The sequence below is a fragment of the Lathamus discolor genome, chromosome 8 (assembly GCF_037157495.1).
Source record: "Lathamus discolor isolate bLatDis1 chromosome 8, bLatDis1.hap1, whole genome shotgun sequence".
NCBI lineage: Eukaryota > Metazoa > Chordata > Aves > Psittaciformes > Psittacidae > Lathamus > Lathamus discolor.
The window spans coordinates 22,299,500-22,326,256 of NC_088891.1; the positions used below are offsets into that span (position 1 = coordinate 22,299,500).

A 26,757-nucleotide genomic window follows, 5' to 3' on the forward strand; every position below is an offset into this window, starting at 1 on the left:
AATTGCTTGAAGGAGTCCAGCGCAGAGCCACAAAGATGATTAAGGGAGTGGAACATCTCCCTTATGAGGAGAGGCTGAGGGAGCTGGGTCTCTTTAGCTTGGAGAAGAGGAGACTGAGGGGTGACCTCATCAATGTTTACAAATATGTAAAGGGTAGGTGTCAGGATGATGGAGCTAGGCTTTTTTCAGTGATATCTAGTGATAGGACAAGGGGCAATGGGTGTAAACTGGAGCATAGGAAGTTCCACGTTAACATCAGGAAGAACTTCTTTACTGTAAGAGTGACAGAGCACTGGAACAGGTTGCCCAGGGGGGTTGTGGAGTCTCCTACACTGGAGATATTCAAGGCCCGCCTGGACAAGTTCCTGTGTGATGTACTGTAGGTTACCCTGCTCTTGCAGGGGGGTTGGACTAGATGATCTTTTTAGGTCCCTTCCAACCCTTGGGATTCTGTGATTCTGTGTCAAGGCTGGAGCAGTGGGAGCCTCTGTGTCGTGGTGATACCTCAGTGAGGGAAGCCCCTGGATGAAATATTCTCAAGTGATGTCCAGCTGCATCCAAGATCTTCACTTTTCATTTCTCCTCCTGCTTGGGGTTGTTGGTACTTGCTTCTTAGCTGGGAGAAAACTGCTTCTTCCCAGGTGCTAGCTATGTTGGAGAGTGGATGTAGGCAGGCAGGCTGGCAGCTACAGTGAGACCTATTTTTATTTATACATAATAAACATAATAAAGTCCTGAGCATTCATGCCTAGGCAACTGTCAGCTTTCAAATCAGTGATTAATTTGTTTCTGTCAGAGCTCAGCGTTACAGAGAATTACTGTGAGCTGGTTGCAAAACTTGAGTGTTATAAAACTATAATTAATGTTTCAGAAACTCCGGGGAAAGTTTTTTACTGGCAGAGTGAGAATGACTCTCCAGACACAAACATTCCTCTAAGATAACAGCATAGCCTTTGGCATTACCTACACACAAAAAGAACAGTATAACTTAAATCAGGGTAATTAATTACACAGATGTCATCTGTATACATTTAAAAGCATTTACTCCTTTCACTCTGGCTTTCTGGTGTCCCTGACGCCCAGGGCATGCCCTTTGAACAGATTTTCCCCCCTCCCTTTTTGCTTCTGGACACATATGCTGATGAGCCAACACATCTCTTCAACAAGGAGTCCTCTGTGCAATGACTGATCCACCATGAACATGGAAAAGGCTTGCCTTTACTCCACATCCATGCTCAAGGCAGCTTGTAGTCAGTGGCTGGGGTACTCGCTTGCAGTGATGGACACCTGAGCTTAAATTCCTGCATCAAATCAAACACAGTGAGTATCCCAGCAAGGGTGAGAATAGAAATAAGAACCTAATTTGGCAAATTTCTTTTAGAGAAGAGCTTCTTCATGCCCTGCCATGCTTCTGATTCCAATTTAATGTAGTTGGAGACATGTTGAGATTGACTGATTTCTGATGGGGAGGTTGTAGTCAAAGCCTGGCAAGGATGTGTATTTCCCATATCGCCTTCTGCTAGTGCAATAGCAAACCTGTTTTACAACTCAACTAGAAAGCCAGGAGAGAAACTTCCAGACAGCCAGTTTTCTTCACCCACGAGAACTGCAGGCTCTGGTGCGGTATGGACATGCTCCAAGGTCTGGGCAAGCAAGGACCACTTGTGAAATCCTCTGTGCTGACAGTAGAGACAGCACAAAGCCCTGGGCTTCATACTGCTTCGCCTGAGTAGCACTGATGCAACCACTCGCAGTACTCTGCACGTGAGTGCTGGATTCACCGGGGGGGAGGGGGGTGGGGGTGGTGCTGGTGCTGGGGCACATTGAGGTTTCCTCATATGTTTCCCAGGGTGACAAGACTGGCTTGAGCTGATCTTGCTTTTGTGCCTCCAGTTGCCCTGTGTGATGGTCGTGGGAGTGCTCTGAGAACCAGAGAGAACTGATCCAGGCTTTATATACCTCTTTGGGGAAGAAATTAATCTTATGAGTTCACACATTAGCTTGCACTTAGCCCCATAAACAATTGTGTGGGCGAAGACGGGGGTGGTTGGCTACCACGTGGGAACCAGCCAGATGGAAAGCTGCTGGAGCAGAAAGACCAGTGGCACCAAGCCACAGGCCAGGTTACTCCAGGAAACTCTTCTGAACTTTGCTAGGAAGTTTAATCAAAGCTTGAGAAACCTGCAAGAAGAATAACTCTGTAAGAGTTCTCTGTCCTAAATTGCCTGTAGCACCCTCCAAGCAATTTCAGTGCAGTTGTATCTTGAAAAGTCTCATCAAGATCGCTGAGAGATTGCTTTGCATGTTTGTGAAGAGAGATAGTAATGTAGATGCCAGGTCTGTAATGACATGCAAGGTCAGTCCATGTTGCAGGCATACCTGAGGGGTACACGGGATGTTGTGGCCTTGGTGGTAGCCATTGTGTAATCCCATAGTTTAGCCAACACACTGAACAGTAGCAGGGCAGTCAAGCATGGGCAGGCTCAGTCCCAAGACTGGGCTTTCTGCATAAAGCCTTTTCTTCAATCAGTTTCTCCAATTAACAGTAAAATCTTTACATCAAACAGATGAAAAGGGTTTTCTGTTAGGTTTTCTTCCCCAGAAACCCTAACAGTCTGCCCTTCAGCTCCATGCTTACCCTCTTGAGATGGATCTGTTGGGGAAGCAGAGCTTGACTCTGTATGTTACAATAGCCTTTGGTTATAATAAACTATTATTTCTTCCAACAGGAGGAACAAGGAGTCAATATGACCATGCTTGAAGGTAAGGTAGGAAAGAACAGATGAGTAGATGAAATTGTACTGCATGCAAATTATCTCATACAGCTAGGAGAGACATTTAGGATTTAGAATGTATGAATATGTTTCCAGGTGTCAAACAGGGATTAAGTGCAATGTAGCCCCAAAATGAAGTGTAGGACTTTTTGCTTTCTCTGAAAATACATTGATAATCCTAAAGCAAATCTGACACCTCTGGCACTGTTCACTGGCTGGAGAGTTTTCATATTTAAAATGCTAAAACTGAAATAATGTACAGAACCTCACTGCAGTAAGAATAGAATAGCTGAGACATGAGGGCTTCTGGTGCACAGCCCCACTGGCTGTGCCATAGCCCATACATAGGTGAGCACCCATCTTTGTGATTCCTGATGTTGCAGGGATCTCAGGCATGTTCCCAGGTGCACACAGGAGACTTGCTGATCCTCCCCTGGGCACAATGAAAGGTCTCCAGGGCCTATGAGGCATCTGAACAATTTAATCTGCAGTTGGGCTGCATGACGACGATTCCAGCCCAAGGCAGAGCGGCACATGTTGAAGCTTTATCCCACAGCCTGCATTGAGGAGCATGGCAAGATTTTAAACTCTACCCAATCTGGAGCAGAGGTTTTTCTGCATAGCTAGGGACAAGAGGACAGCTACCAATCAAAGGATTTTTCTTCTTGCTTTCCAAACATTGTGGGTTCCAAGGAATCCCAGAGATGAGGCAAAAGCCCTTCATGCTTGATCTGCACCCTGTCATAGTTTCTTCTTTTTCCCCTAAAAAATATTAACAAATTCATTTGAAACTTAAAAACTCAGTGCATTTTTGTTTTCAGAATTGTATGTTACTATTTTCTCTTTCAGCACAATAGTAGGAAAACACAGCTGAACCTGGAAAAGTTTATGTACGAATTCTGTTCGTTGCATCATTAGCCTCCAAGTATTTGTTATCATATGGTTATTTAAGTGCACATACTAAACCAGTCTGTTCCCTTTGCCAGGATAGTCTCCATCATATCAGGAAATATTAAGCTGCCGTTCAACTCAATTCAGTGCACTTCATGCTTCTCCCATGAAAACCCACAACATGATGGACTGCGAGGCCACAGCTTGGAGCTTGACTCTCCTTTCTGGGAAGTGGGCCACATCCATGTCACCCTTCCACAACACCAGGAGGGCTGTTCAATCCCCCATCAACACAGAACGCAGTTTGGCTCATGCATTTGTATTAGGAGCTGGTTTTCACTTATGTGGTGCCCCAACATGTCTGGAGGTGTGCTCTGCTGTCCCTCGCCCTCTGGTTAGTCCTTCCACCAAGCTCTCAATCAAAGGAAAGATCTGTGTCTCAGCAAAACTGCTAATTTTCATTCTGGTTTGTATTTTAGTAATGTAAATGTCTTGCCTTCATCTCTGTGTCCATTATTTCATACATGAGGGAAGAGCCCCACACATCTGGTCACTTACTCCACGTTCATGTAGCAGTAGGATAATTGCAGACAAATCACTGCGGCTGCCATGTATCTTGCTTTCTTCCTCACTCCTCTGCTTCTGCTGCCTGGCACATCTATGCCTCTGCCTCCTGCATCACTTCTGCTTCCTGCATCGCTCTGCCTCCTGCATTGCCCTGCCTCCTGCATTGTCCCTGCCTCCTGCGTAGCCTCTTGCATTTCCTTTGCCTCTTGCTTTACCTCTGCCTTCTGCATTACCTCTGCCTCCTATATCACCTCTCTCTCCTGCATCTCCTGTGCCTCCTGCATCCTTCTCCCTCCTGACTCTCTTCTGCCTCCTGCGTTGTCTCTCATTTCTGCATTGCCTTTAGCTCCTGTAACACCTTTAGTTTCTGCATCATCTGCCCCACATGAGGGGCCATGGGCAGAGCCATTTCAGCTTGGGGCAGCCAGTACTGGTACCACATAGGACATAGTTCAATGTCCCTCTGCAGACCTTGCTGTAACAAGTTGGAGGTGAAGGCTGGTATTAAAGCAGCAGTAATTACTTCCCTGGAGAGGTCACAGACTTCAGCAAGATCTCTTAGTGCTTTCTGAGGAGCAGTTTTAGATGCAAAATCTATTTATTTCCTAAAACCTGATCTTTCTTTGTCAATTACTTTCTCTTTCTTCTCCTCCAGACTTTTAGGGTTTTTACCCTAAAGGGAGAGGTACCTTGGGAATTTACACACCATATCTCTCCTTCCTCTCTCACCTTGCTTTGTCCTTAAATTAAAAGCTGGCTTCAGCTGGGACAACTGGTGGTGTGTCATGTGTGTCCCAGAGGCTTTCACTGCATTGTAAGACTGAGCAGGCAGAATTGGTCTCTGCTCTGCCTTTGATAAGTTGCCTTCACACTTCTATGTCCCTGGAACAAAGAGCACAAAGAGCAAGCTCCAGAGTCAAGCTGTAACTGAGGAACTGCAGCCAGTACAGTGACATGGAACTGCAGTGCTGTCAGCAGGCCTTGGAACTGTCTCCTTCCCAAGTCCTGTCTCCTTGGGAAGGGGATGCACAGCAGAGATTTCTTAGGCTTACACCTTGTTGGCAAATTTGGGCTACAAGTCAACAAAATATGGCAGGGTCTTGGCACCAAAAGGTGCTTTTTAAAGTTTTGTTTAACAGCAGAAGCTATCTCAGATGATTACTTTTCCATAAAGATGACTGGGGTGTGAAGAAAGGAAAAAATAATGCCGTGTATCAGGCACAGCATCTCATAAGAGGTGCAGGATGCTGAGTACTTTTTTGTTCAAAATGAGCTTTGGGAGAAGGGTGAAGAAAGAGAGGAAACAATAAGGGACTGTGACAAACAGGCTTTTCAGAAAAAAACCCTCCAAACCAAAACCAATTGTAAGATTTGTTATAGAGAAAAATCTTTTTATGCCTTAAAACCAATAGGGACTGTGATGTTAAGAAAGCACTGTACTAGCATTCAGAAGTCATCTGAATATGAAGTTTTCCATAGGAGGCCCCCTTTGACCCTGTTAACTGTGGCCATTAGAGTATTTTCATGGGTTTTCTTATCCTGTTAGATGTTCACTGGGCCCTCAGTTACACTGTGCTGTCACTCAGGATCCTAAACGATGGTTTGTAGTTGCTCTGATGTGTCAGTGAAAGACATTTAAGTAAAGGACAAACAAATGTCTCTGGCCTTCAAGAAACAATTTTCCAAAGGTTGAACTCATATTGACTCATCCCGGTGCAGCAGAGATGTGCTGAGTGCTCTTATTGCAGCCTACAGGGAAGCAAAAGCGTTTCCTGTGAGAGAAAATAGTGGAGGGGAGCCAGGAATGAATAAGCAGCCTTATTGCACTGGGGATTAAAAAACCTCCTGCTATGAAAGGGCTGAGTAGGGCTCGTTAAAGCATTGATGAAGACAAAGAATAAAATTATGATGGAGTAGACAGGGTAAAATTATAACCTACAGCTTTAGGGTAGGAAGGAAGTGAGCAGTAAAGGAATTGGCCTGTGTGGGAGGCAGCAGGTTTCTCATCTTCTCCTGGAGCATCTTGCCATGTCACATTGCTAGAGGTAATGTACTGGGCTGAAGGGGTTTCCGGTGAACCTCTGTTCTATCCCTGTATTCCTTTTCCCTAGGGCAATGCTGCCAAGGCTGGACAGAATCTTTTCAGGGCATCAGCATGCTGCTCTCAAATGCCACTGCTATTGTCATCACCTACAAACCCCCATCTTTAAGGTACTTTTCCAAGAGAGGGGTTTATCTTGTAGATCCCATGTTCAGGATCAGCACCTGCACATTAAGCCTGAAACACATCTGCACTCAGAGCATGGTGCTGTGAGTCTGGAGTGGACGGTGGGCTTTTTTCAGACCAAGGCTTCTGCATTTCTCTTCAGTGGACACCAGCCTTCCCAGGACAAAGAGCAGAAGCAGGGAGTGATGAACTGCCCTACAGACAGGCTAAGACCCTGACTTTGGAGCCAGCCCTGCAGAGTCAGGTCCAGCAGAGATGGATGTGCATCACACAAGTACTTCAGGAAGAGCTGATGCACTTCTGACAACTGTGCAGGGACCTTGTGTCTCAGAGATACTCCTTTGATCCAGCTACTTGAATTGCCTGAAGGAAATTGCTGGAGTTTGCTGATGTGTTGGGGGTTTGTGACATGTTTCCTAATTTCCTGCTGGGGGAGTTGAGATGGATTTACTGCACTGATGTCAAAGGGAAGAACATTAAATAGGCTCTTGCTTTGTCTCACTGAGTGATAAGCATCCATCACCTGAGGAACTTCAAAGCCAAAGCCAAAGACACAGGGACTCTGGAGCCCCCAACACAAAAGGGATATGGACCTGCTTCAGTGAGTCCAGAGGAGGCCACAAAGATGATTCTGAGGGCTGGAGCAGCTCTGCTCTGGAGTCAGGCTGAGAGAGCTGGGCTGGGTCAGCCTGCAGAAGAGAAGGCTCCTGAAGGGAAAACCTTAGAGCAGCTCCGAGTGCCTAAAGGGGCTACAAGAAACATGGAAAGGGGCTTTGGACAAGGGCCTGTAGGGACAGGCCAAGGGGAATGGCTTGAACCTGCCCGAGGGGAGACTGAGATGAGCTCTTAGGCAGAAGCTCTTCCCTGTGAGGGTGCTGAGGTGCTGGCACAGGGTGCCCAGAGAAGCTGTGGCTGCCCCATCCCTGGCAGTGTTCAAGGCCATTGTGGAAGGTGTCCCTGTCCTTCCAACTCTGACCATTCTATGCTTCTATGATATAATTTGGCAAGGGCTGTAGATAGCATAATTCTCATTAGACCAGCAGATACTGTTGCAAGGGGGGAAAGACAAGCTCCCCTGTTGAACCTCCACTGCTCATTCCATACCACCTTTGTCTGGGAGCTCTCCAGAAAAACTTTACACAAATGCCATTTACATAGGAAAAGCAACCATCCTCTGAAGTCTTTTTCTTCTTCACCCTTCAAATGCTACCAAAATGATCATCAAAACAAACTTGCAGGAAGCATGCCAAGCTAGCGCATCACATGAGAATCCTGTCCTGCAGACATGGCCGAGAGCACTGCCTGTCACTGTGATCAAACTACATTGTGTGCATCTTACACTATGAAATCCTTCTGTCTGGGAGGATTCAGATGGTCTCCCTGAAACTAGATTTGAAAACCAAAGCTACTGTATGAATTTACGTAGCCAATGTGCATGAGAAACCCCCAGTCAGTGTTAAGAAACTGTCATCCTAAAGCAGCTGCTCTGTCTCTTACCTCTAAGGCATGATCCTCCAGGGAGACCTACAAAGTAACTTCAGAAAAGAGAATTACAACTTTCAGTAACAGGATTTGTAATTCACATCTCCACCAAACCAGGGATGCACCACCTTTCTCTGCCCATCCTCTTGGCTAAATGTTTTGCATTCAACAGGCAGTGACAACTGCCTTCTCTTTTTCTCTCTCTATTAGCTGTGAAAGATGTAATACCTGCTGCACTAGCTAATTTGCCTCTCAGCCCTCCAGGAACTACCTCTTGATCCTCTCAAATTACTCAATCATCTATTCACACAATCAAGCTGTGCTTAAAAGAACCATTCCCAGATACCATTTCCCTCTTCCAAGTTCATAAAAGATTTTTTTTAAGAAAAAATGTGAATACCCATCCTACTCTTCGTGCAGCCCCAGGGTATCTGCACACACCCTCCTCCTGCGCCACCAACTAGGTGAATGACCAAGGACAACATGCAGCTTCAGCAGCGAGGAGTGTCCTTGTGTTGGCCACATTTCTGATTTTATCTTTTCCTCATGAAAAACAAACTTTAGGAGAGCATGAAAAGGCAGAAGACTGAAGCTAAACAGAATTTCACAGCAATTGTTACAGACTCCTAGAAGGACTTAGGGTGGAAGGGCACCCTTGGACGTCTGCAGGCCAAGCTCCTGGTCAAAACAAGACTCCTCACTTGCTCAGGCCACTTTTAATGTGTCTTTTCAATGTATAAATGGAGCTTATAAGGAAGATGGAGAAAGACTTTTTTACCTGGACCTGTAGTGACTAGACAAGGGGCGATGGTTTTAAACTGAAGTAGCAGAGATTGAAATTGGATATAAAGAAGAAATTTTTTACAATGAGAGTGGTGAGACATAGGAAGAGGTTTCCCAAGGAAGCTGTGGCTGCCCCATCCCTGGCAGTGTTCAAGGCCAGGCTGGATGGGGCTTGGAGCAAGCTGCTGTGGTGGAAGGTGTCTCTGCCCATGGCAGGGGGTTGGAGTTGGATGAGCTTTAAGGTCACTTCCAACCCCAACCATCCTGTGACTCTGTGATTCTGATGCATAGGATATCTGTGACCCCAACGCTCACAATTGAAAAACTTGTATTTCAGTCCACGTGGAGGTGGGGACATGGAGGGGTCCCCCACTGAGAACCAGTTCTTTACTGGTGTTTCTGATGTTAGAAGATACAATTCTATCTTGTTGCTCTGCTTTTTTCTGGAAAGCAAAAAGGTCATCAGGCCATTACAACCCCTCTGCAAAACACTGGGTCTGTTTTGGGACACAAGGGAATGACTTAGTAAAAATGAAAGGCCTGGGCAAAAACCCAATGACAACCAAAAATTAGAGGAAAACATGCTTTTGGAATCACCTTCCCAGAGAACAGAGCATGTGGACCATCATATTCATTTCTGTAGTTTTCTCTGGCTCATGAACTATGCTTCTTCCTTAGCCCATCCCTTCTGCACGTGCAGTGAAGGTCTGTCTAGACCAGAGGCTGCAAACAGGGACCGCACCACACCACTTGCTCATCATGAGAGCGCATTCATTCATGCATGCATCCTGCACTGGCTCACACACAGATGCCTCAAAGAAAGGAAACCAGAAGACAGAACCTCAGAGGTGCACTGGAGCACACTGGTGCGGGCACTGCTGTGCAGACCCACCACAGGAACATGTTGAATCCATGTGAGCTCCCCGGTACTCATACAGCAGAATGCACAAGGGTGCAACCCTACAAGTATCAAGACATACACATTGACGGAGTCCCAGATCTCTTCACCACATCAGTTCACTTCCAGATTTCAAATATGACAGCACAGACACATTTATATTCCCCGGGAAGTTTCCCCTCAAAAAGCAGCCCAAGGATTCCACAAGTAAGGACCTGAGAAATGCAGAGGCCTCAGATACCTTGAGGTAAGAGCAGACATTAAAAAAGCAGAAACAAAGGACATCATGATTATTTTGCCACATCTCCAGACTTGAGAGGAGGCTGAAATAACCTTTATATAATCCCATTAGCATTTCCAGTGAAAATAATGGCATTTTAGAAGGCAGAACAATGTCTTTTCTTATCATCCAGAAAGGTCAAAGGTATTTTTCTGATTTAATATTTTATAATTTATATTAAGCCACACAGAAGAGTAAAGCAGCAGGTGGGGGTGGGAGTGACACAGAAGAAGCTGCCCTCTACTTTTCCAGTAACATACCATCCAGCAGCTGGGCAAGAGCCAGGTGTGGGAGCAACACCCTTTTCTGTCGACTACAGGCAAGAAACCTTTCTGGTGTGCCCTGCTGTGGTAAGGCCCCTAGATGCTCCTCCAAGCTCACTACATAATTACTTGACACTGTTTCACCCTCAAGTCTCTTCAGGAGCTGACACTCGAGCTACTGCAGTCCAGTGGATGAAAAACCTTCAGCCTGCTTGTCATTGTCTGTCCTTCCCGCAGTGGGGCAGGGTGCTGGCACAGCCCTGGCCACACTGCTGCAGCCTCCACACCGGGAAGGGGTGAGACAAAAAGAAAGCTGAGGAGAAGAGACCACTGTGGAAGAGTGAGTGAGAAAAGAGGAAGGGTGTAGAGACTGGGGTCTCAAAAATAGGTCATGATGCCCATGAGGAACCAAGGCAGTCAGCACACACATGGACATCTATCAGTGGTCTCCATGATGATGACTTTGCCTGCAGAGTAGCAGCAGGTTGGGACCAGCACCTCTTCTTCAGGTCCACAAACTGCCCCATCTCATGGGCCCTTTGGCCAGGTAGGGACAAGCTGTTGGCTCAAGCAACTTGTGGTCCAGTGTTATGGTGGGTGCCCCACTGCTGCACAGGAGCTGTGACCATACAACACTTTGGTAAGTATCTCCTGTTTTTTATCTCTGGTAGGGAATGTAAATTAGGAGGTTATTCTGTGCTGAAACATTCTGGAAAGCCAGAGCTGAAATCTCTCACTTGTCTCTTCCATCTGTTTATTTTTACCACTTAATAACACGTCTGTCTCGTCAACTATTCCTGCCACCCTGGCAAGAAAATCTAACTCAGTGAAGACAGCTTTATCAAAGAGACATTAGCTCTTCATCACTGTGTGACACCACGTCAGTTCTTCTCATGTGTATGAAGTCTGGTCTATGATTTCAAAGAGTGTCTTCCATCTCTTTGAGGAGCTGATATGACCAATATACTTGAAATCGTTGATTATTATGCAAAAGGTTATCCAAACTGTGAAGATAAGAAGCAACTTCAAGCACTTCACGGATTCTCATTTGTTTTGTGATAGGCTTCCCTCTTCACTGCCACATGATGTCATAGACTAATTTCAAGTGATTAGTAGCGATGGCAAAACAGTCATTGAAATAATCTTTGATAGCAGAGAGAACTCTGGGACCATATGAAAAGGTCATGCTATCAATAATTTCTCACCATTAATAAGATCCTAGTCTGCAGACTTCACCATGACACCAAACAAGCTTCTGTCTTTGCTTTCCAAAGAGGTAGCCCACTCTCTGCAGAGGGGTAGCTTGCCTGAGTGCATGTCAGTGGTGCTTATCTCCTGTTTAATATGGATAATCTCAGGTTTATTACCTTTGCAGTGAATGGCTTCGATCACCTCTTTTATTTAAAACTATCCTCCTAGTTTTATTACTAAGCAATCTGCTGTTGGGGAGGCCTGGAAGAACTGAATGTGAACCATCTCACAGAACTGTTTTACCACCTTTCCCTTATTTTCTAGGCCTGCTGTAAATTTGGAGCCAGCTGAGCTGAGCCTATGTCCTTGTTTACTCTTTGGACAGGGAGCAGTGATATTTCACTGAAAGAGTCTTGCATCTCCCAGTTTGCTGCTCAGAATCACTCTGAACACGTCTACTTTTTTGGGCATGTATTCTGGTAGCAAAATCACAGAAGCGTTGGCTGGAAGGGACCTAATCCAACCTCCTGTTTGAAGCAGGATGACTGCCAGCGTCAGGAGAGAGGAGAGCCGTGGGTGTCTCCATGTGCAAAGCCTGATGAATAAAGGCCATCTGTGACACACCGCCTTTGATAGCACTGCCTGGATTTAGCGATTCAGGAACTCCTTACTAGTCCTGAGCCTGGTATCTTATAGAATCATAGAATTACAGACTGGTTTGGGTTGGAAAGGACCATAAGATCACTTAGTTCCAGCCCCCTTTCATGGGCAGGGACACCTTCCACTAGACCATGTTGTCCAAGGCCCTGTCCAACTTGGCCTTGAAATCTTCAGTTACTGTATGGTGTATGGTCTTGTTATGCTTATAGGAAGCAGACAACCTGGTGTTTCAGAAGTGATCCTCAGCTAATGACCTAATGAGTGCGTTTTAGAAAAAGAGCAATTCCTCTCTGAGGTGAAGAGATCAACCTATCCAGTCATTGCCTACAGGAAAGGTAGCATAACTGCTAAAGAACATGACAACCTGCCCTTTAAGAAGCTCCTTCCTTCCCTGGGAAGGAATGAGGAATGGCCACCTAATGCCTTCAGGATCTCTTCTGCATGTATGAGAAGCTACCAGGGAGGGAGGAACAAAACAGCATTATTAAGTCTTGGAGTCTCCCTGTATGTCCCTCTGTATTTTCTACTACACTGCACACATCTTTCCATAAGAGGCCACCCTGGTCCAGACCAACTGGGTTGGCATATGAGGAAGCTCTACAGACCCTACTGTCCTGGGGAAAAAAAGAAAGAAAACTCTCAAGGTTGCAAAGTTTCAAATGCTTCTGTGGTTGGAAAGGCCAGAAAACAGCCTGAGATTGGCCCATGGCATAGAACATTCAGCTTACCACTTTGGCAGCCATACACAACAGCAAACAGCAGCTTTAGTGGGAGGTGTCAAACGAGTGTATCTAGTAGCCAGCACCACTAGCTCTGCACTGTAATGCAAAGTAGGAAATTATCTGGCAAGTTCTGTAGTAGTTATTATAGAAAATCTCTACCAAGTGTAAAGTGAACAGAACCTACCAGTTTCTAAAGGGTAAATTCCAATTCACTCTTGTGTGAGGGAGATTTATTCCAAAAAGCTGGAGACAGCTGACCTAGTAAGTGAAATGGCTCAATATTCCCCCATACATTCCCCAGAAACAACAACTTCAGTGAAATTATGCTTTAGCCAGTGCCTCATGTGTGCTGTCACTCTGCTGCAGCAGAGACATTTTGTGACTCCATCTAGGGCTTTCCCTAAGTTCTCTCAAGGAGAGGAGACACCTCTGGGATGCTTCCTCAGCCCCAACAGCAACCAGTCTTGTGCAGTAGGCAGCGTAACCCTGAGAAAGCAAAGGACGAGCTACTGCTTTGCACAGAGGAGGCATTTTCAGGTCTGTTGAGGCCACTCCACTAAAACTACACAGTATCCAACAGTCTTATCCACACAACACTTACCACTCTATAAGATAATGCTTACTACCTTCACTTCATGCTAACACCATACATGCCACACACTTTTCTGTAACCTCCCCAGGTTATAGCACATCTTGCTAATCATCTTGGTCAGCTGGGCTAATCCCACTATAAGCATGTCACCAAACACCTGAATATCACTGTTTTTTACTAGATAAGCAGCAGAATTCAATGCCAGCTAGTACAGCTGGGATGAAAGGTTGTTGTGTCTGAACTCGCTAATATGACTATGGTGAGAGATGATGGAGATGACGGAGGCACTTGTCCCTCTGTTGTACACTCTAGATAGGTAAGGAAGAAAATACTTCTTCCCACTACAGAGGATGGAAATGTTCACAGGTACCCACCAGCAGGCCCCAGCCCTTCTGTTCTGTATCAGCACCTTTGCTGAGATCAATAGGAGACAGCTGTTGCCCAGAGCCAGTAGGGATGGCTCAGTGTCTAGTGAGGGGCTGTACAAACCAAGAAACATCCCATCTTCTGCCCTGCCTCCATGCTACTTCTTGCATACTTGGGAACAGCACACAGCAGCAATGCCTCAATGGTGTCTGAAACATTCACAGTGACATGCAGATGCCTCAGCTATCCAAAGGTGCCAGGAAGATCCTTGTGGCATGGCGACATGCTTTGGTGTCATCTGCCTCCATAGCTGTGTCCCTCTCTGGCCTGAGACATGAACTTATTGCTTCTGCTGCCTTCTTATCCCTAACTTGTATGACCAATTCTTCAGATGCAGAAAGACCTGCATTATGCTTATCATCTCTCTCTGGCTGAGCCTGGTGAGTGGCTGGTCCAAGACCAATCTCCCATTTCCTTGCTTTGGTCATAAAAAAGCCAACTGAGAACAAACCTTAATGGATCTGCTGCCAACAGAAGGGTGCCAGGCTTGGATGTATATGCCAGTGCACACGCAACATGCTTCTTGACTACATGGTGGGCCAGTGATTTTCCAGTAACTAAATAAAACAGAACTGGCATATCCCTGATTCCAACTGCCTTGTTTTCTCACTCCTTTTGGGCACACTTGCCTTGTTTTGTCAGGAAACTGCCAAATACCAACAAAAGAGTTGAAAACTTCATCCAGTCAAACTCTGTAGAAGAGCACATCAGGCTGTTGAGCAAAGTCCTTCCCTTCAGTACATCAGTGTTAGCAGAGAAGAAAAAAAGGGCAATCATCTAAACATAAAATGATCATGGTGTTGCTGTTTTCATCAGAGATTAATGAATGTTTTAAAGCTTTGGTTCACTTGGTGCTTCCCAAAGAAAACATAGGAAAAGCAACTGTATTGCCAGCATAAACGCTTCTAAATGCTGTTTGTAGCCTCTGGGCACAGAGTGGCACAGAAACAGTGGGAAGTGGAGGGTAATGGCTGTGGCTGTGGATGGATAAGTGAAGGTATGGAGGCAGAGAGGGAATGTAAATTAGAGATGATTTCTTGATGCCACTTTGCCTGCAGTATGCATCTAATGAACGAGCCCCAGCATTTAACAGGTCTTGTAGCCCTTCTGGGGGAATCACACTAAGTAATGGACTGCTTTTCTTACTAAAGGCAGTATGAAGACTAGGCATTGTCCAGCCATAAGGTCTTTGCAAGCTATGTTCCTGCAAAGAAATGCAATGGAATAGCATCAAATTTCCAGGCTTTTACATTTGGAGATACCACCTGCTACTTCAGTGTATGAAAAGGCATGGAAATGTACTCAAAATCGATAGGGAGGGAGGGATAACCTGAAATGACACAGCAAGGTGGGCACGATATACACTGTCAGATGGGAAACAGTGAGAAGAATGGCTGCTTGCTGCACGTCAGTGTCATGGCAGAGAGCAAGCAACTGATGCAGCAGGAAGAGGTGAGGTCAGGTCACACAGATGTGAGGGTAAAACAGCGTTTTCCAGGAGTCAGGATGGATGGAAGGAGCAGCAATGACAAGAGGAATTAAGTATTGAGTGGGCAGAGGCTGTTGGGGCTACTTGGCCACAGGCATGCTGTAAGCAGAGTATGAAAGGATGGTGCATTGCATGGAGATGGGTGCTCCCTCCTTCCTACTCTTCAGGCTGGCCACAAGGAGCGTATGGTCCCCAAGGACTATGGATGGAGATAAGGAAGGATGTGATCAAGAGAAGCATAGTAATCTTGGATCAGTTGCCCAGCCTCAATGCTGGGATATGAAAGCATATATTCATCTGAAGATTGACTGGCACTAAACAGTTATACCACCATGGGGGAGTTCAGATTTCACATGTAAGGGGGATGAAGGCAGACATAGCTTCACCCCTTCCAGCTGGCAGTAGGGCACCAGGCTGCCATGGCCAGAAGCCTGGGATTCAAACTCCACTTTTGCAATTCAGCTTTGCAAGTGCTTATGTTCTTGGTTATAACCAGCTGAGGTGCATTGAAATGTGGTGGTAGCCCTGGGCTTGGCTGCAGGGTCTCTTTGGAGGAGCAGAAGAACTGGTGACAGGGACAAGTCCTATGGTTGGCACTGGGACAGAAGGACCCAGCCACCCAACAGCCAGCCCCACTTTACAAAGGAGATGGATAATTCACAAAATCTTGACATTTTAGCTACACGTTTCACCTGACATTATTTCATCCTATCTCATGTCACTTGATCCACCTTCTGAATCCCAACTTCAATATGAGGTTACCTAAAAAAAGAAACATATAAGAGCCTTATGTTTTTGAACCCAATAGGTCAACAAGAACCCAGAACCCAGTAAGAACACAGCAGGTCAATATTAAAGTCAAACCATGGCAATTACATCAATTAGAGGATAAATGAAGACAGTTCACTTGGAGCCGCATGAAGCTCTTCTGCATCCAAAAACACCAGAAGTATTTTATTCAGAAAAAAATAAACAGCTTCACTTTGAATGCGATTAACATTCACACAAGGTGACATTTGCCATGATTAGATGAGCCAGAACCACATTGTGGCCCAACAGTACAGAAGGGTGTGTACAATCCTCATAGCGACAATGAGACTCATAGCTCCTAAATGCCTGCATAGACATTCTCACTGACCTGTCTGAAGTTTCTGCTGGTGTTGAGTTGATCTTTGGTTCTCCCTTCTATTAGTTCATCATTTCCTGATTTAGCTTCTCCCTCAGAACATCTTATTTAAAATACATTCTGTCAATTATTCATTGTTTTTACATTTTCTCTTAGGAGACTTTCTAGACCTTAGCCAGATGGGGCCCCTTTTCTTACCCTTGGCTCTACTCACTGTGAAGAGAGTAAAAGCCTCCCCTGTTCTCTTCAGACAGGTTTCCAGCACTTGCAGGATGGTTCATCTGGAAGCAACATTTCCTATTTTTTCAGGATGCAACAGACACCATAGACAGAGATGCAAGTATCTTCACTGCTGAAGAACCAGAACTTACAAAATGCTCTCTACAGCACCCTTTTATACCAAGACAGAAGACAGGGCTTGGATGCTCTCACCACCCCACCATCCTTGATCTCTCAAGAAGTCTTTAAGTCTTTCTTTCAGAGGACAACAGCCAGAAAGAAGTCTGTCAGTCTCTAGTCCAGCACCCTGCCAAATCACAGAATTATTAGGGTTGGAAGAGACTTCTGGAGACCTAGTCCAACTCCCAGATCAGTTCATTAGCACCTTCTCTAGTCCAGAGTGAACTGTCCTCTGAGAATCATAGAATAGTTTGGGCTGGAAAGGATCATTCCACACCCCCTAAAATGGGCAGGGGAACACTAGAACATGTTGCCCAAGGCTCTGTCCAACCTGGCCTTGAACACTGCCAGGGATTTACACATATTTACCAGTTCTTTGGGCAACCTGTGCCAGGGCCTCACCACTCTAACAGGGAAGAACTTCTGTGTTGTATCCAACCTAACTTCCCCTGTGTAAGTTTAAACCCATCCCCCCCTTGTCCCATCACTATAGTCCCTCATGAAGAGCCCCTCTCCAGCATCCTTGTAGCTCCGTTCAGATACTGGAAGGCTGCTATGAGGTCTCCATGCAGCTTCTCTTCTCCAGGCCAAACAACCCCAGTGTTCTCAGTCTGCCTCCAGCCAGGAGGTGCTCCAGTCCCCTGATCATCCTCGTGGCCTCCTCTGGACTTGCTCCAACAGTTCCATGTCCTTCTTATGTTGAGGACACCAGAACTGCACACAGTGCTGCAAGTAGGGTCTCATGAGAGCAGTCAAGGGGTAGTATCACCTCCTTCAACCTCCTGGTCATGCTTCTATTGATGCAGCCCAGGACACAGTTGATTTCTGGGCTCAAGCATACACTGAAGCTGGCTCACGTTCATTTTCTCATCAACCAACACCCACAAGTCCTTCTCTGCAGGCCTGCTCTGAATGACTTCTCCACCCAACCTGTAGCTGTGCCCGAGATGGAGGTGATGGGGCACTGGTCCCTGTTGAACTATTTGATCATCCTCCCAGGCCCTTGCTGAGCAATCACCTGGACCTGTGGTGTAACCTTTATCAAACAAATATTAGAGAAGCAGGCAGGGAGGGGACTATGCTCACTTGGGTTGCCCTTTGGGCCCTGTTCACAAGTGGGTCTCTCTGAACAGCTGGTTCTCCACAAAAGGCAGTGCATGAGGTTGCCTACAGTGAATGCACAGACAGGCACTTAGAAAAAAAATCTTGCACTAATAATAACTTTTTTAAGGTTCTTCCTCCTCCACGCTGTTTTTTCCATCTCTCGCATGGAGGAAATTCTGCATCTGAGAGGAACTCAGGACTGCACAGGACTTAACACCCTTTAACACCCCTGTGTACCATGCTAGGAAGGGACATGTACCTGCCTAGTGGCTGCTACTGATGGAAAACCAGCCTCCATTGTAAACACACACTTCACAGAATATCTGACCTTCCTTTTCCTGGCAAGCAGTTGTCTTGCCCCAAGTATAAATACATTCTTGAGAAATACATAAATGCATAACTTAAAACCTGCTTTGGCACAAGCAGGACTCGCAAGGAAAGAAAACCACACTGCAACCCCAAGGGAGGGCTTATATGTTCACATAATTCCACCTGCTTCCCTTAGTCAAGCCTTGTGACCCCTGCACGAGTGTGATGAGAGCCAGCAGCTGTAGTTGGGTTTTGAGGCTGCATCACTACTCTCCACAGGTTCGTAGTGTTTATGGGTTCCTCATAATGTTTAATGCTGTCATGTTGGCTTTCAGGCAATGCCCAATTCACAGAACACATCAGGCGGTGCCCTTTAAGCTACATGTTGTTCCTGGCAATGGTGGGGTGGCCCTGTCCTCCGCTAGACGTGACAACTCCTTGCTGATCCCTGCCTCTCCCATGGGATGGAGTTATTTCCAGTGGGCTTCAGGGCGCACATGCCACAGCGTGCATATGGGAGAATCCTTTCCAAGAAAGCAGCCTTGGCCTCCTTTGGACAGGGTGGTTGCCAAGACTGGAATTCTCCCTCTGATGGATTCTGATGTTAGCACTCAAATAACTGTTATCTCTATTAAAAATAGTTCCTAAGGTTGGGCATGTCAGCCCATGGGGTCAGGGGTAGTCCTGCCTTGGGCTGGCCCGCAGCAATGCTGAGCAGAGGTCACTCAGGTCGCTCTCATCATTCTCCTCTGGCTCACTGCTGGAGTTGGAGGGGTTGCTGCTGGGCAAGCTATGGCCAAAGCCTGTCCTCATTGATGCTTGTCCCTTCAGATCCATTCTCAGTGCCACTGCATCCTGGAGGCACACACCACTTGCACAGGCAGGTGTTCTCCAGTAGTTTGGCTGGGAGTAATTCATCTGGCTGAAAAACTGCCCTAGCAGAGATTTTTGGAGGGTTGTCTGCAGGCTTTCACAAATCCTCTGCTTTGTGCTCAGCTGGGTGTAATGCAAATCCAACTGCAGAACCACGTCTGTCTGGAAAGTGAGAGCAAATGTAGCAATGTGAATTGGAGACTAAGACTTGAAGCAGAGGTTTTTTGCATTTGCTGCTGTCAACAGAAATGCCAGACTTGGTTGGCTGTTCTGCAGGCTCACAGCCCCATGCTGTGGCATGATGGAGCAATGCTACTGTCAGAGAAAACAAGCTGTTACATATATTCATGATATTTGTGGGACTTGGACACAGTTCCTTGATTTCAGAACTTCTCCTGAAATCAAGCCACCTCACTGGACATGTCATCAACCCCGTCAGGGCACTGTCACTGAGAGCATCACCTCTGAGACATTGGCACAGGAAGCAGGATTAGAGATTGCACCCATGCAAAGAATGGCGCAACATCTGTCCTGACCATGGCACAGGACTGCTGCACATGCAAGAGGAAAGCATGCAAGGGAAGGGACAGAACCACTTAAACACATATTGCACAGTAAAAGCCAACGTTTTTAAACAGCAGCGCTCCACAGGGATCTGTTTGCAGCCTAGGACTATTTTAGGTTTTTATAAAGATGAAGAAATCAGAAAATAACCATATTCATGGCAGCCAAACCCGTGGCCATGAACCCGAGCATGGGGCTGTGCCTCAGATGCCTGACTGTATAAAGCAGGGAGATGTATAATAGAGCAAGAAGATTTTGGCAGGCAATGCATGGTCCAGGTCTCCCATCTGCACTTAAAAGCAATGTTGAATGCTTGCAAAGGGTTCAGAAAAGAGCTCCAGGAACAGTCAAGGACTGTAAGAGCTGCCATATACCAAGGCACGTCACGCACTCAGCAAATGGAGCTCATTGTAGGCAGATCTAGGCAGCAGCTCAAGAGCAATGTTTGGTGGGAGTCTGCATGGAGCAGAGCAGATGAGCAGCTGGCAAGATCCACTGCCTGGGTGCTAGGGGGAAAAAGAAATCAGATGAGAAACTAGGTGCTCGCTGCTATTTGGGGAGAGAGAATCTGCTGGAAGAGACAAGCCAGGGGTCTAGCAATTCCGCCCCTCTCATGGGCTTTAAATAGTTTGAGAGTCTTCTGAAGTGTGCCAAACAGGCATAGCTTGGGTCATGCTTGGTACTGTCACCCTGATAGCAGGGGATAATCCCTCCCGCTGCTTGAGATCCTGGCCAGCCTGTGAGCAAGCACACAGCCTAGTGAGACATCCTTTGTCCAAAAGATTTGGGCTAGTCTTATCTCCCCATGGCTGATACAGGTAAAGAACAGCCTCCATGACTGGGCAGCACAGAAAAACAGAGCAAACCAAGGGAAAGAAGATGGGTTTTGTGCCTCGAAGGTGAACAAGCCCCTGTAACATAGGTCTGGATGTTGCACTAACAGAGGCATGCCAGGCATTCTCCACTCAGAGTCACAAGACATACAGAGGGGCACATCCAGCTTAAGTTAGTGGGGATGGGGAGTACAAGTTATGTGAGGGTGCAGGAGAACCACAGATACTTGCACCCGGCAGCTCTCTACCTGAATTTTCTGTAGTCCACAGAGCTGGAAGACACAGTCCAGCTCCTCCTGCTTGTACACAGAGGAGAGCAGAGACTTGATTTGGTCCCAGTGGCTCTCTTTCGGGACGGCCACACTGTCCATCTCCTGCATCAGGAAAACAAGAAGAAACATAAGGATGTTTCAGCATCAGCCCGGGCATGGAGGTGCAACTGCCCATCAAGCATGCTGCTTCTCTGCACAAAGCAGTGCCCAGGGTTGGCCTGTGCCCTTGGCACTTTGGCTGGTGGAAATGTACACGCTGGTGGAAGTAATACAGTGTGCAAGAAACAGAAATGCAGAGCTTTCACACACTCACCTTGTGTATATCAGTGGGAAGACCTAGCTAAATGTCCCATGAATCATTTACTGGGAAAACTGTGGTAATAATAGGATTTTCAGCAGAACAGAGAGGAGCAACAGCCACTATCATAACTGGAGGAGGGAGAAAGTTTTCCAAAGACACAGCTGGAGAAGGGGAGTTGTAGTGGGTGCTGAGTTAGCTCCCTACCAGCTACAGAACTGTCAATTCTTGGGGAATTACTCAAAATCATTCAAAACAGCACCATCTCTATGGGATACTCTTCAGTAATGATCATATATTAGAGCTGCTAATAGCACAAGAAGGGACAAGGGAATCAGGGCCTTATGAAATAGCATCTTGCTTTGGATTTGAGCAATCCAGGATGGGTGACAGCCCACAGTCCCCCAGTCCTTTTCATAAGACGGCACTTACCTCTGCCAGCTGGCTCTGGCAACTAACATGGTGTGATCATGCTGCCCTGACTTGACCAGCACTAGGATGTCCTGGCATGGCTTTGGGTGTGGGAGCTGAGCAGCCCGGTAAGGCTCCCTGCAGCCACAGACAACACCAGTGGTGTGAGAGAAGAGTTCGACCCTTGCAAAATATTCTTGCTGTTGTCAGGAGAAGTTGCACTGGGCATGATGATGAAGGAGGCTGTTAGAACACTGCAGGGGGTAGAGATCAGAGAAGCCTTTACAGACCCTCCCTGAACTGCTGCCTGCAAGTGGCTAAAGCTTTTTTGGTGTTTTTTTTTTTTGGCTAAGAGAATATTGAGGGTAGAAAGTAAAATGTTGGATCCCAAATGCTGGCTGGGATCTGCAGCATCAGGGTCCTCCCCTGCTTGAAAGGCTGGCTGAACAGGAGTAAACACCATTGCTGAACAAAATTGCACTGGAGGCAGGCTGAAGAAATACCATTTATCTCTGTACAAAGCAAAGCCAAATCCCATCTTCGCACTTGGCAACTCATTAATGGAAATATAAACTGGAGAGAGCTTAGGGAAGATCAGGGCAGTGATCGGAGCTGGCAGAAAGGGAGACAGGTATGCCAGTGAGAGGAGAACACAGCTCACATGGGGATGGAGCAGCTCTCCTTGCCAGGAAGCCTTGTTCCTTCCACCAGCCTGAACTGTGCCTGAAACAGGAGCACCGCAACTTCTGCAAGTGACCACTGCCCTTTCCTTCCCTGTCTTGTTGCATCAGGCACCTGGCTCCCAGCTACCTTGATGCCACCACCACTATGCTGAGCCCAACAGCCAGGTTTAACTAAACCTGGAGACCAGAGAGAGGCACAAACCAAAACCATCTGGGTGCCACTACTGCAGGGCTTTGGCAGGAAGACTGCAAAAACGAGTGGAGTGGCCCTGCTGCGTCCAGCTAGGTCCATTCTCCAGTACATGCTTCAGGAGAGATGAGATGTACATGCTGCCAGCCTCACCCACATGAACCAGCCTCCTGCCATGGAAAAAATCAGTGACTTTCTCAGCCAAAGGTGGTGTCTGTGCTTTCAATAGCTTTCATGGACTCCTATGAAGGTGACAAAGTTATTTTTGAACCCTGCTAGACTAGTAATACCCATGACAACCTAATCACTAGAAAGAGAATCATTCATGGCCAGAAGCCCTCCTCATAGTCACCCCCCTATTATTCCCCTCCCACCCCCATCCATGATGATGCTGTAAGCACCCTCCTCCAGCCTTCTCTGTAGTTGCCTCACTGCTGTTTCCCATGCGTCTGTTGATTTCCACAGTCCTGACTTCCCCTGGGGCATCCCCATTCCTGTGACTTCTCCAAGAGTAGCTCCTCCAGGGATCCACCACCTGGCAGAGCCACATTCCCTTTGTCTCCTTGCAGACACAGATGCTAAGTGCCTGCTTTTGCAATTGCGTTAGCAGCCCTTGCAGACACTGAATCTTCAGTGATTAACATCGCAGTTGGGTTTCAACTAGCAAGACAGGAGTGCTCAGATCTATGCTAATGCACTGGACTCTTCTAGACATCTGTTTATTGCTCTGCAATTTTGAGCCCCTTGAGGCTGGACCACCCTTTTTTTCAGCCTAAGAAATGCCTAGTATACTACAGACATGACTAGCATAGATAGCACGATATCCCATCCGAAGTTAAACCAGGAAAAGCCAAGCAGCATCAGGAAGTTTAGATACTCTGAACCACAGAGCCTCCCTGAGTGGGATGAATCCAGTCCCAAGCACTGAACATCCAAAATACCCTGACCCATTTAGCAGTGGGCCCATACTTTCTTTTACTTTCCCTTTGCTGCTGATGCACTTGTAGAAGCCGTTCTTGTTGCCACCAGATTCAGCACCGGATGGGCTTTGGCTTCCCTAACCCCATGACTATATGCTGGGCCACGTCTCTATAATCCTCCTCCACCACCTGCTCTTGCTTCCATCCCTTGTACACCTCCTTTTCATGTGTGAGCTCAGAGCCCTCTGCAAGGCTACACAGGCCTCCTGCCACCTTTGGCTGACTTCTTGCTCATCAGGTGGACTTTTAAAGTTCACCAGCTCTCCTTGACCTCCTGCCTCTGGAGGGCCATGTCACACAGAAACACCTTCAAGACATTCACCTGGGCAAGGAGCAACCTAATCTTGAGGGGTCACTTAAAGCCCTGACATATGAGGTTCAAAGCAGGCGCCAGTAACTCATTATCCACAAGTATCTGCCCCTCTACTATATTCCCAGCCTCAGTAGCCTCCTGTGCTTTCAGAATCTAATTGCATGCAGGTGGGTCTTCTCTTCCATTAGTCTCCTTTATCATTTCTGGCTGTGTAGGAGTTAGGAAATAGAGAAAAAGATTTTTAAAATTAATTATTTAGCCAATTCGTAATAATTTATAAAAATTTCCCCCCAGGTGGAATGTGTTCTTTAATGAAGAGAATGCCCAGGAAGTGCCAAGGCCAGAGTTTTGGCTGGCCCAGAGTTTCACGTATTCTAAATGGGAAAGCATAACTGGAGAGGCCATTACGTCAAACAGCTCTAGATCAGGTGACTTAAAAATGAGCAGATCCAACATAAAAGTTTAAAAAATAAGCATTTAAACAGTACAGAGCAAAGAAATGGGAACATCTTGGCTCAGCATTATTCCTTTGTATGTATGTCCTAGAGCAGCCCCTTTCCCTGAAGACAGTGCTTGTCAAGTAAAAATGCAAGCCAGGCAAGACACAGGATGGGACAGAACACTGCCATTGGTCAACTAAAGAAAATGGATCAATTCTATAAGCTCTCATCACCATTATCTCTGACAAGCCCTACAACAAGCCCAGGCTCTCTGCTTAACTCACTTTGATAAGCAGAATGTGGCAAATGGTGGGAAAACTACTATTTCCTCAAACAAACAGCTCCCTGGGTTCATTGCCAGGGATTACAACATATACCTCAGATCTAGCCTCGTTTTGTTTGCCTTCAGCCTCAGCTCCTACATCTCAGCCTTGCAAGTGTGGCACAGACAGCCCCCCAGGTCCCCTTAGCATCTAATAGGAGGCTGGCACAGTAAGGATGCAGACAGCTTGCCCAGATCCTGACAGGAGCCAGGTGCCCTCCTGCAGATGCCCGTGCATCTCTCTGTGGTCCCACAGGGCAGTGGGTGTCCTTGCTGTGGATGTCTAACGTGGAGCAGTTGAATTGCAATTCACTGAAATGGGAGGATGTGCTGCCACGTCAGCAGACACCACTGGAGGTCAGTGTGAGCCAGCACCGCTGCAGAGTAGGATAGGAATGGGGATCTGTGAGGGACTGAACTGAAATCAGACTCCACCGTCCACAGTCTCTAAGGTTGGTATGAGAAGCTGAGATGGGATTCCATCGACCATTGTTCTCAGAGCTGGGTGGGAAGAGTTGACCCCAATGTCCATTACCTGAAAGATGGGTGGGAGGAGCTGAGACTCTTCTGTTCATTATCTTGGGGATTGGTGTGAGGAATTGCTGCCCATTATCCCAAGAAATGCTGCAGACACTTGAAGAGCTGGCTGCAAGGCCAGCAAAACTGGTCCACCAGGAATGTGTAGTATGTGACATTAAGAACAGACATACCATCCCCAACTTATAATAAAACGGGGAAAAGGTAATCACCAGGAAAGACACCACCATGAGGACACCCTCCAGTGGGACATCCTCCATGAGGACACTCTCCATGAGGACAACTCCATAAGGACACCTCCATCAGGACACCTTCATGAGGACATCCACCTAAGATGACTACTGTGGATTCTTGGGGACACTGCTCTGATACCAACTATGGATGATGGAGGAGTCCTACCACTTCCGATGCTGACCACAGACCCGCGCTGGACCCACAGTGGAGACTCTCTCTCCCTGCACCCTGAATTCTTGCTTCACTTCTATCTTTTTTCCTATCTGTCCCATCATTATCTCCTTTTTTTTAACAGTAATTTCCTTTTTTATAGTAATTGTCTTTTTGTAATAAACCAACTGATCAATTGTGCTACTTGACCTTGTTTGAGTCTAAATTTCACTCTTGGGATCACGAACGAAACAGGTCCAACACTGGGGTTTTCTCCAGTCAGACCCTGACAGGATCCTACTGCCATGGCTATATCGGGGTCCCTTTTTGGTCTTGCCAATCCCTCTTACAATCACAGAATCAACAAGGTTGGAAAAGACCTTTAAGATCATTCAGTCCAACTGTTCCCCAGCACTGTCAAAGCCACCACTAAACCACGTCACTAAGGGCCTTGTATACACAGTTCATGAACACTTCCAGGGACGTGCCTGCAGCCCTGCCCTGGGCAGCCTGTTCCAATGCCTGAGCACTCTCTGGGGAAGGAATTGTTCCTCAGCTCCATCTAAACCTCCCCTGGTGCAGCCTGAGGCCATTTCCTCTGGTCCTATTACTCATTACTTGGGAGAAGAGACTAACCCTACCTCACTACAACCTCCTTTCAGGTAGTTTTAGAGAATGATAAGGTCTCCCTTGAGCCTTCTCTTCTCCAGACTAAACCCCCCTAGGCCCCTCAGCTGTTCCTCATCACACTTGTGCTTCAGGTCCTGCTCCTCCAGCACTTCAATGTCTCCCTTATAGTGAGGGGCCCAGAACTGAACACAGGATTCGAGGGGTGGCCTCACCAGTGCCCAGTGCAGGGGTACAAGTGCTGCCCTGGCCCTGCTGCCACACTAGTGCTGATACAGGCCAGGATGCTGCTGGCTTCTTGGCTGCCTGGGCACAGGCTGCTCATGGTCAGCTCTGTCAATCATCACCTCCAGCTCGTTTTCCACCAAGCATCTTTCCAGCCACTCTTCCCCAGGCCTGGACCATGTCTTGACACAGCTCTGAATGCAGGAGCAAGCAGCTGGGTTCCCCTTTCCCAACTATTGCTGATGTGGTGTGGACACACACAAATACATGCAGACACAAGTGCGCACACACACACATGGTTTTCATGCATGGTTAAGGAGCTCACAGCAGGAAACGATGCTCTGGCTCCTTAATGGGCAGGCTCAGGCTCCAAACCTCCTGCTGGACACACTGTGCTGAATCAGTGACCACGAAGTACTTAGGGGCAATGCCCCTCCATGAGAAACAAGGTCCAAAAAATCCACCACAGTCACACTATGCTTCAGCAAAAGGACTATAGAAAAGGAGAAAGATGGTTAGCAAAAAGGAGCAACAAATTCAATCCTTAGAGGTGGCATGGATATCACCAGAAAAGCCACACTGGATACATGGTCTGTTAGGAAAGGTGTGAGAAGGGGTGCAA

The 26,757-nt window shown here is 46.9% G+C and overlaps 1 protein-coding gene and 1 long non-coding RNA gene across 8 annotated transcripts in view; one reads left to right on the forward strand and one right to left on the reverse strand.

Annotated features, from left to right (window-relative positions):
- The first annotated feature begins 1,632 nt into the window (after positions 1-1,632).
- On the forward strand, positions 1,633-4,210 carry LOC136019020 (uncharacterized). The gene is made up of 3 exons (XR_010614701.1): positions 1,633-1,764; positions 2,730-2,763; positions 3,761-4,210. It is a non-coding gene; the product is annotated as an uncharacterized LOC136019020 (long non-coding RNA).
- Positions 4,211-16,165: 11,955 nt separating this feature from the next.
- LOC136019165 (mucosa-associated lymphoid tissue lymphoma translocation protein 1-like) overlaps positions 16,166-26,757 on the reverse strand; it is a 30,015-nt gene continuing 19,423 nt past the window's right edge. For all 7 annotated transcript variants that reach the window (XM_065689087.1, XM_065689085.1, XM_065689086.1 and 4 more), the window contains 2 exons: positions 20,702-20,827; positions 16,166-19,218 (listed from right to left, as the gene is read on the reverse strand). In XM_065689087.1, coding sequence (XP_065545159.1) covers positions 18,856-19,218; positions 20,702-20,827 — 489 coding nt within the window. In that variant the 3' untranslated portion in view covers positions 16,166-18,855. The remainder of the gene's footprint in view (positions 19,219-20,701; positions 20,828-26,757) is intronic.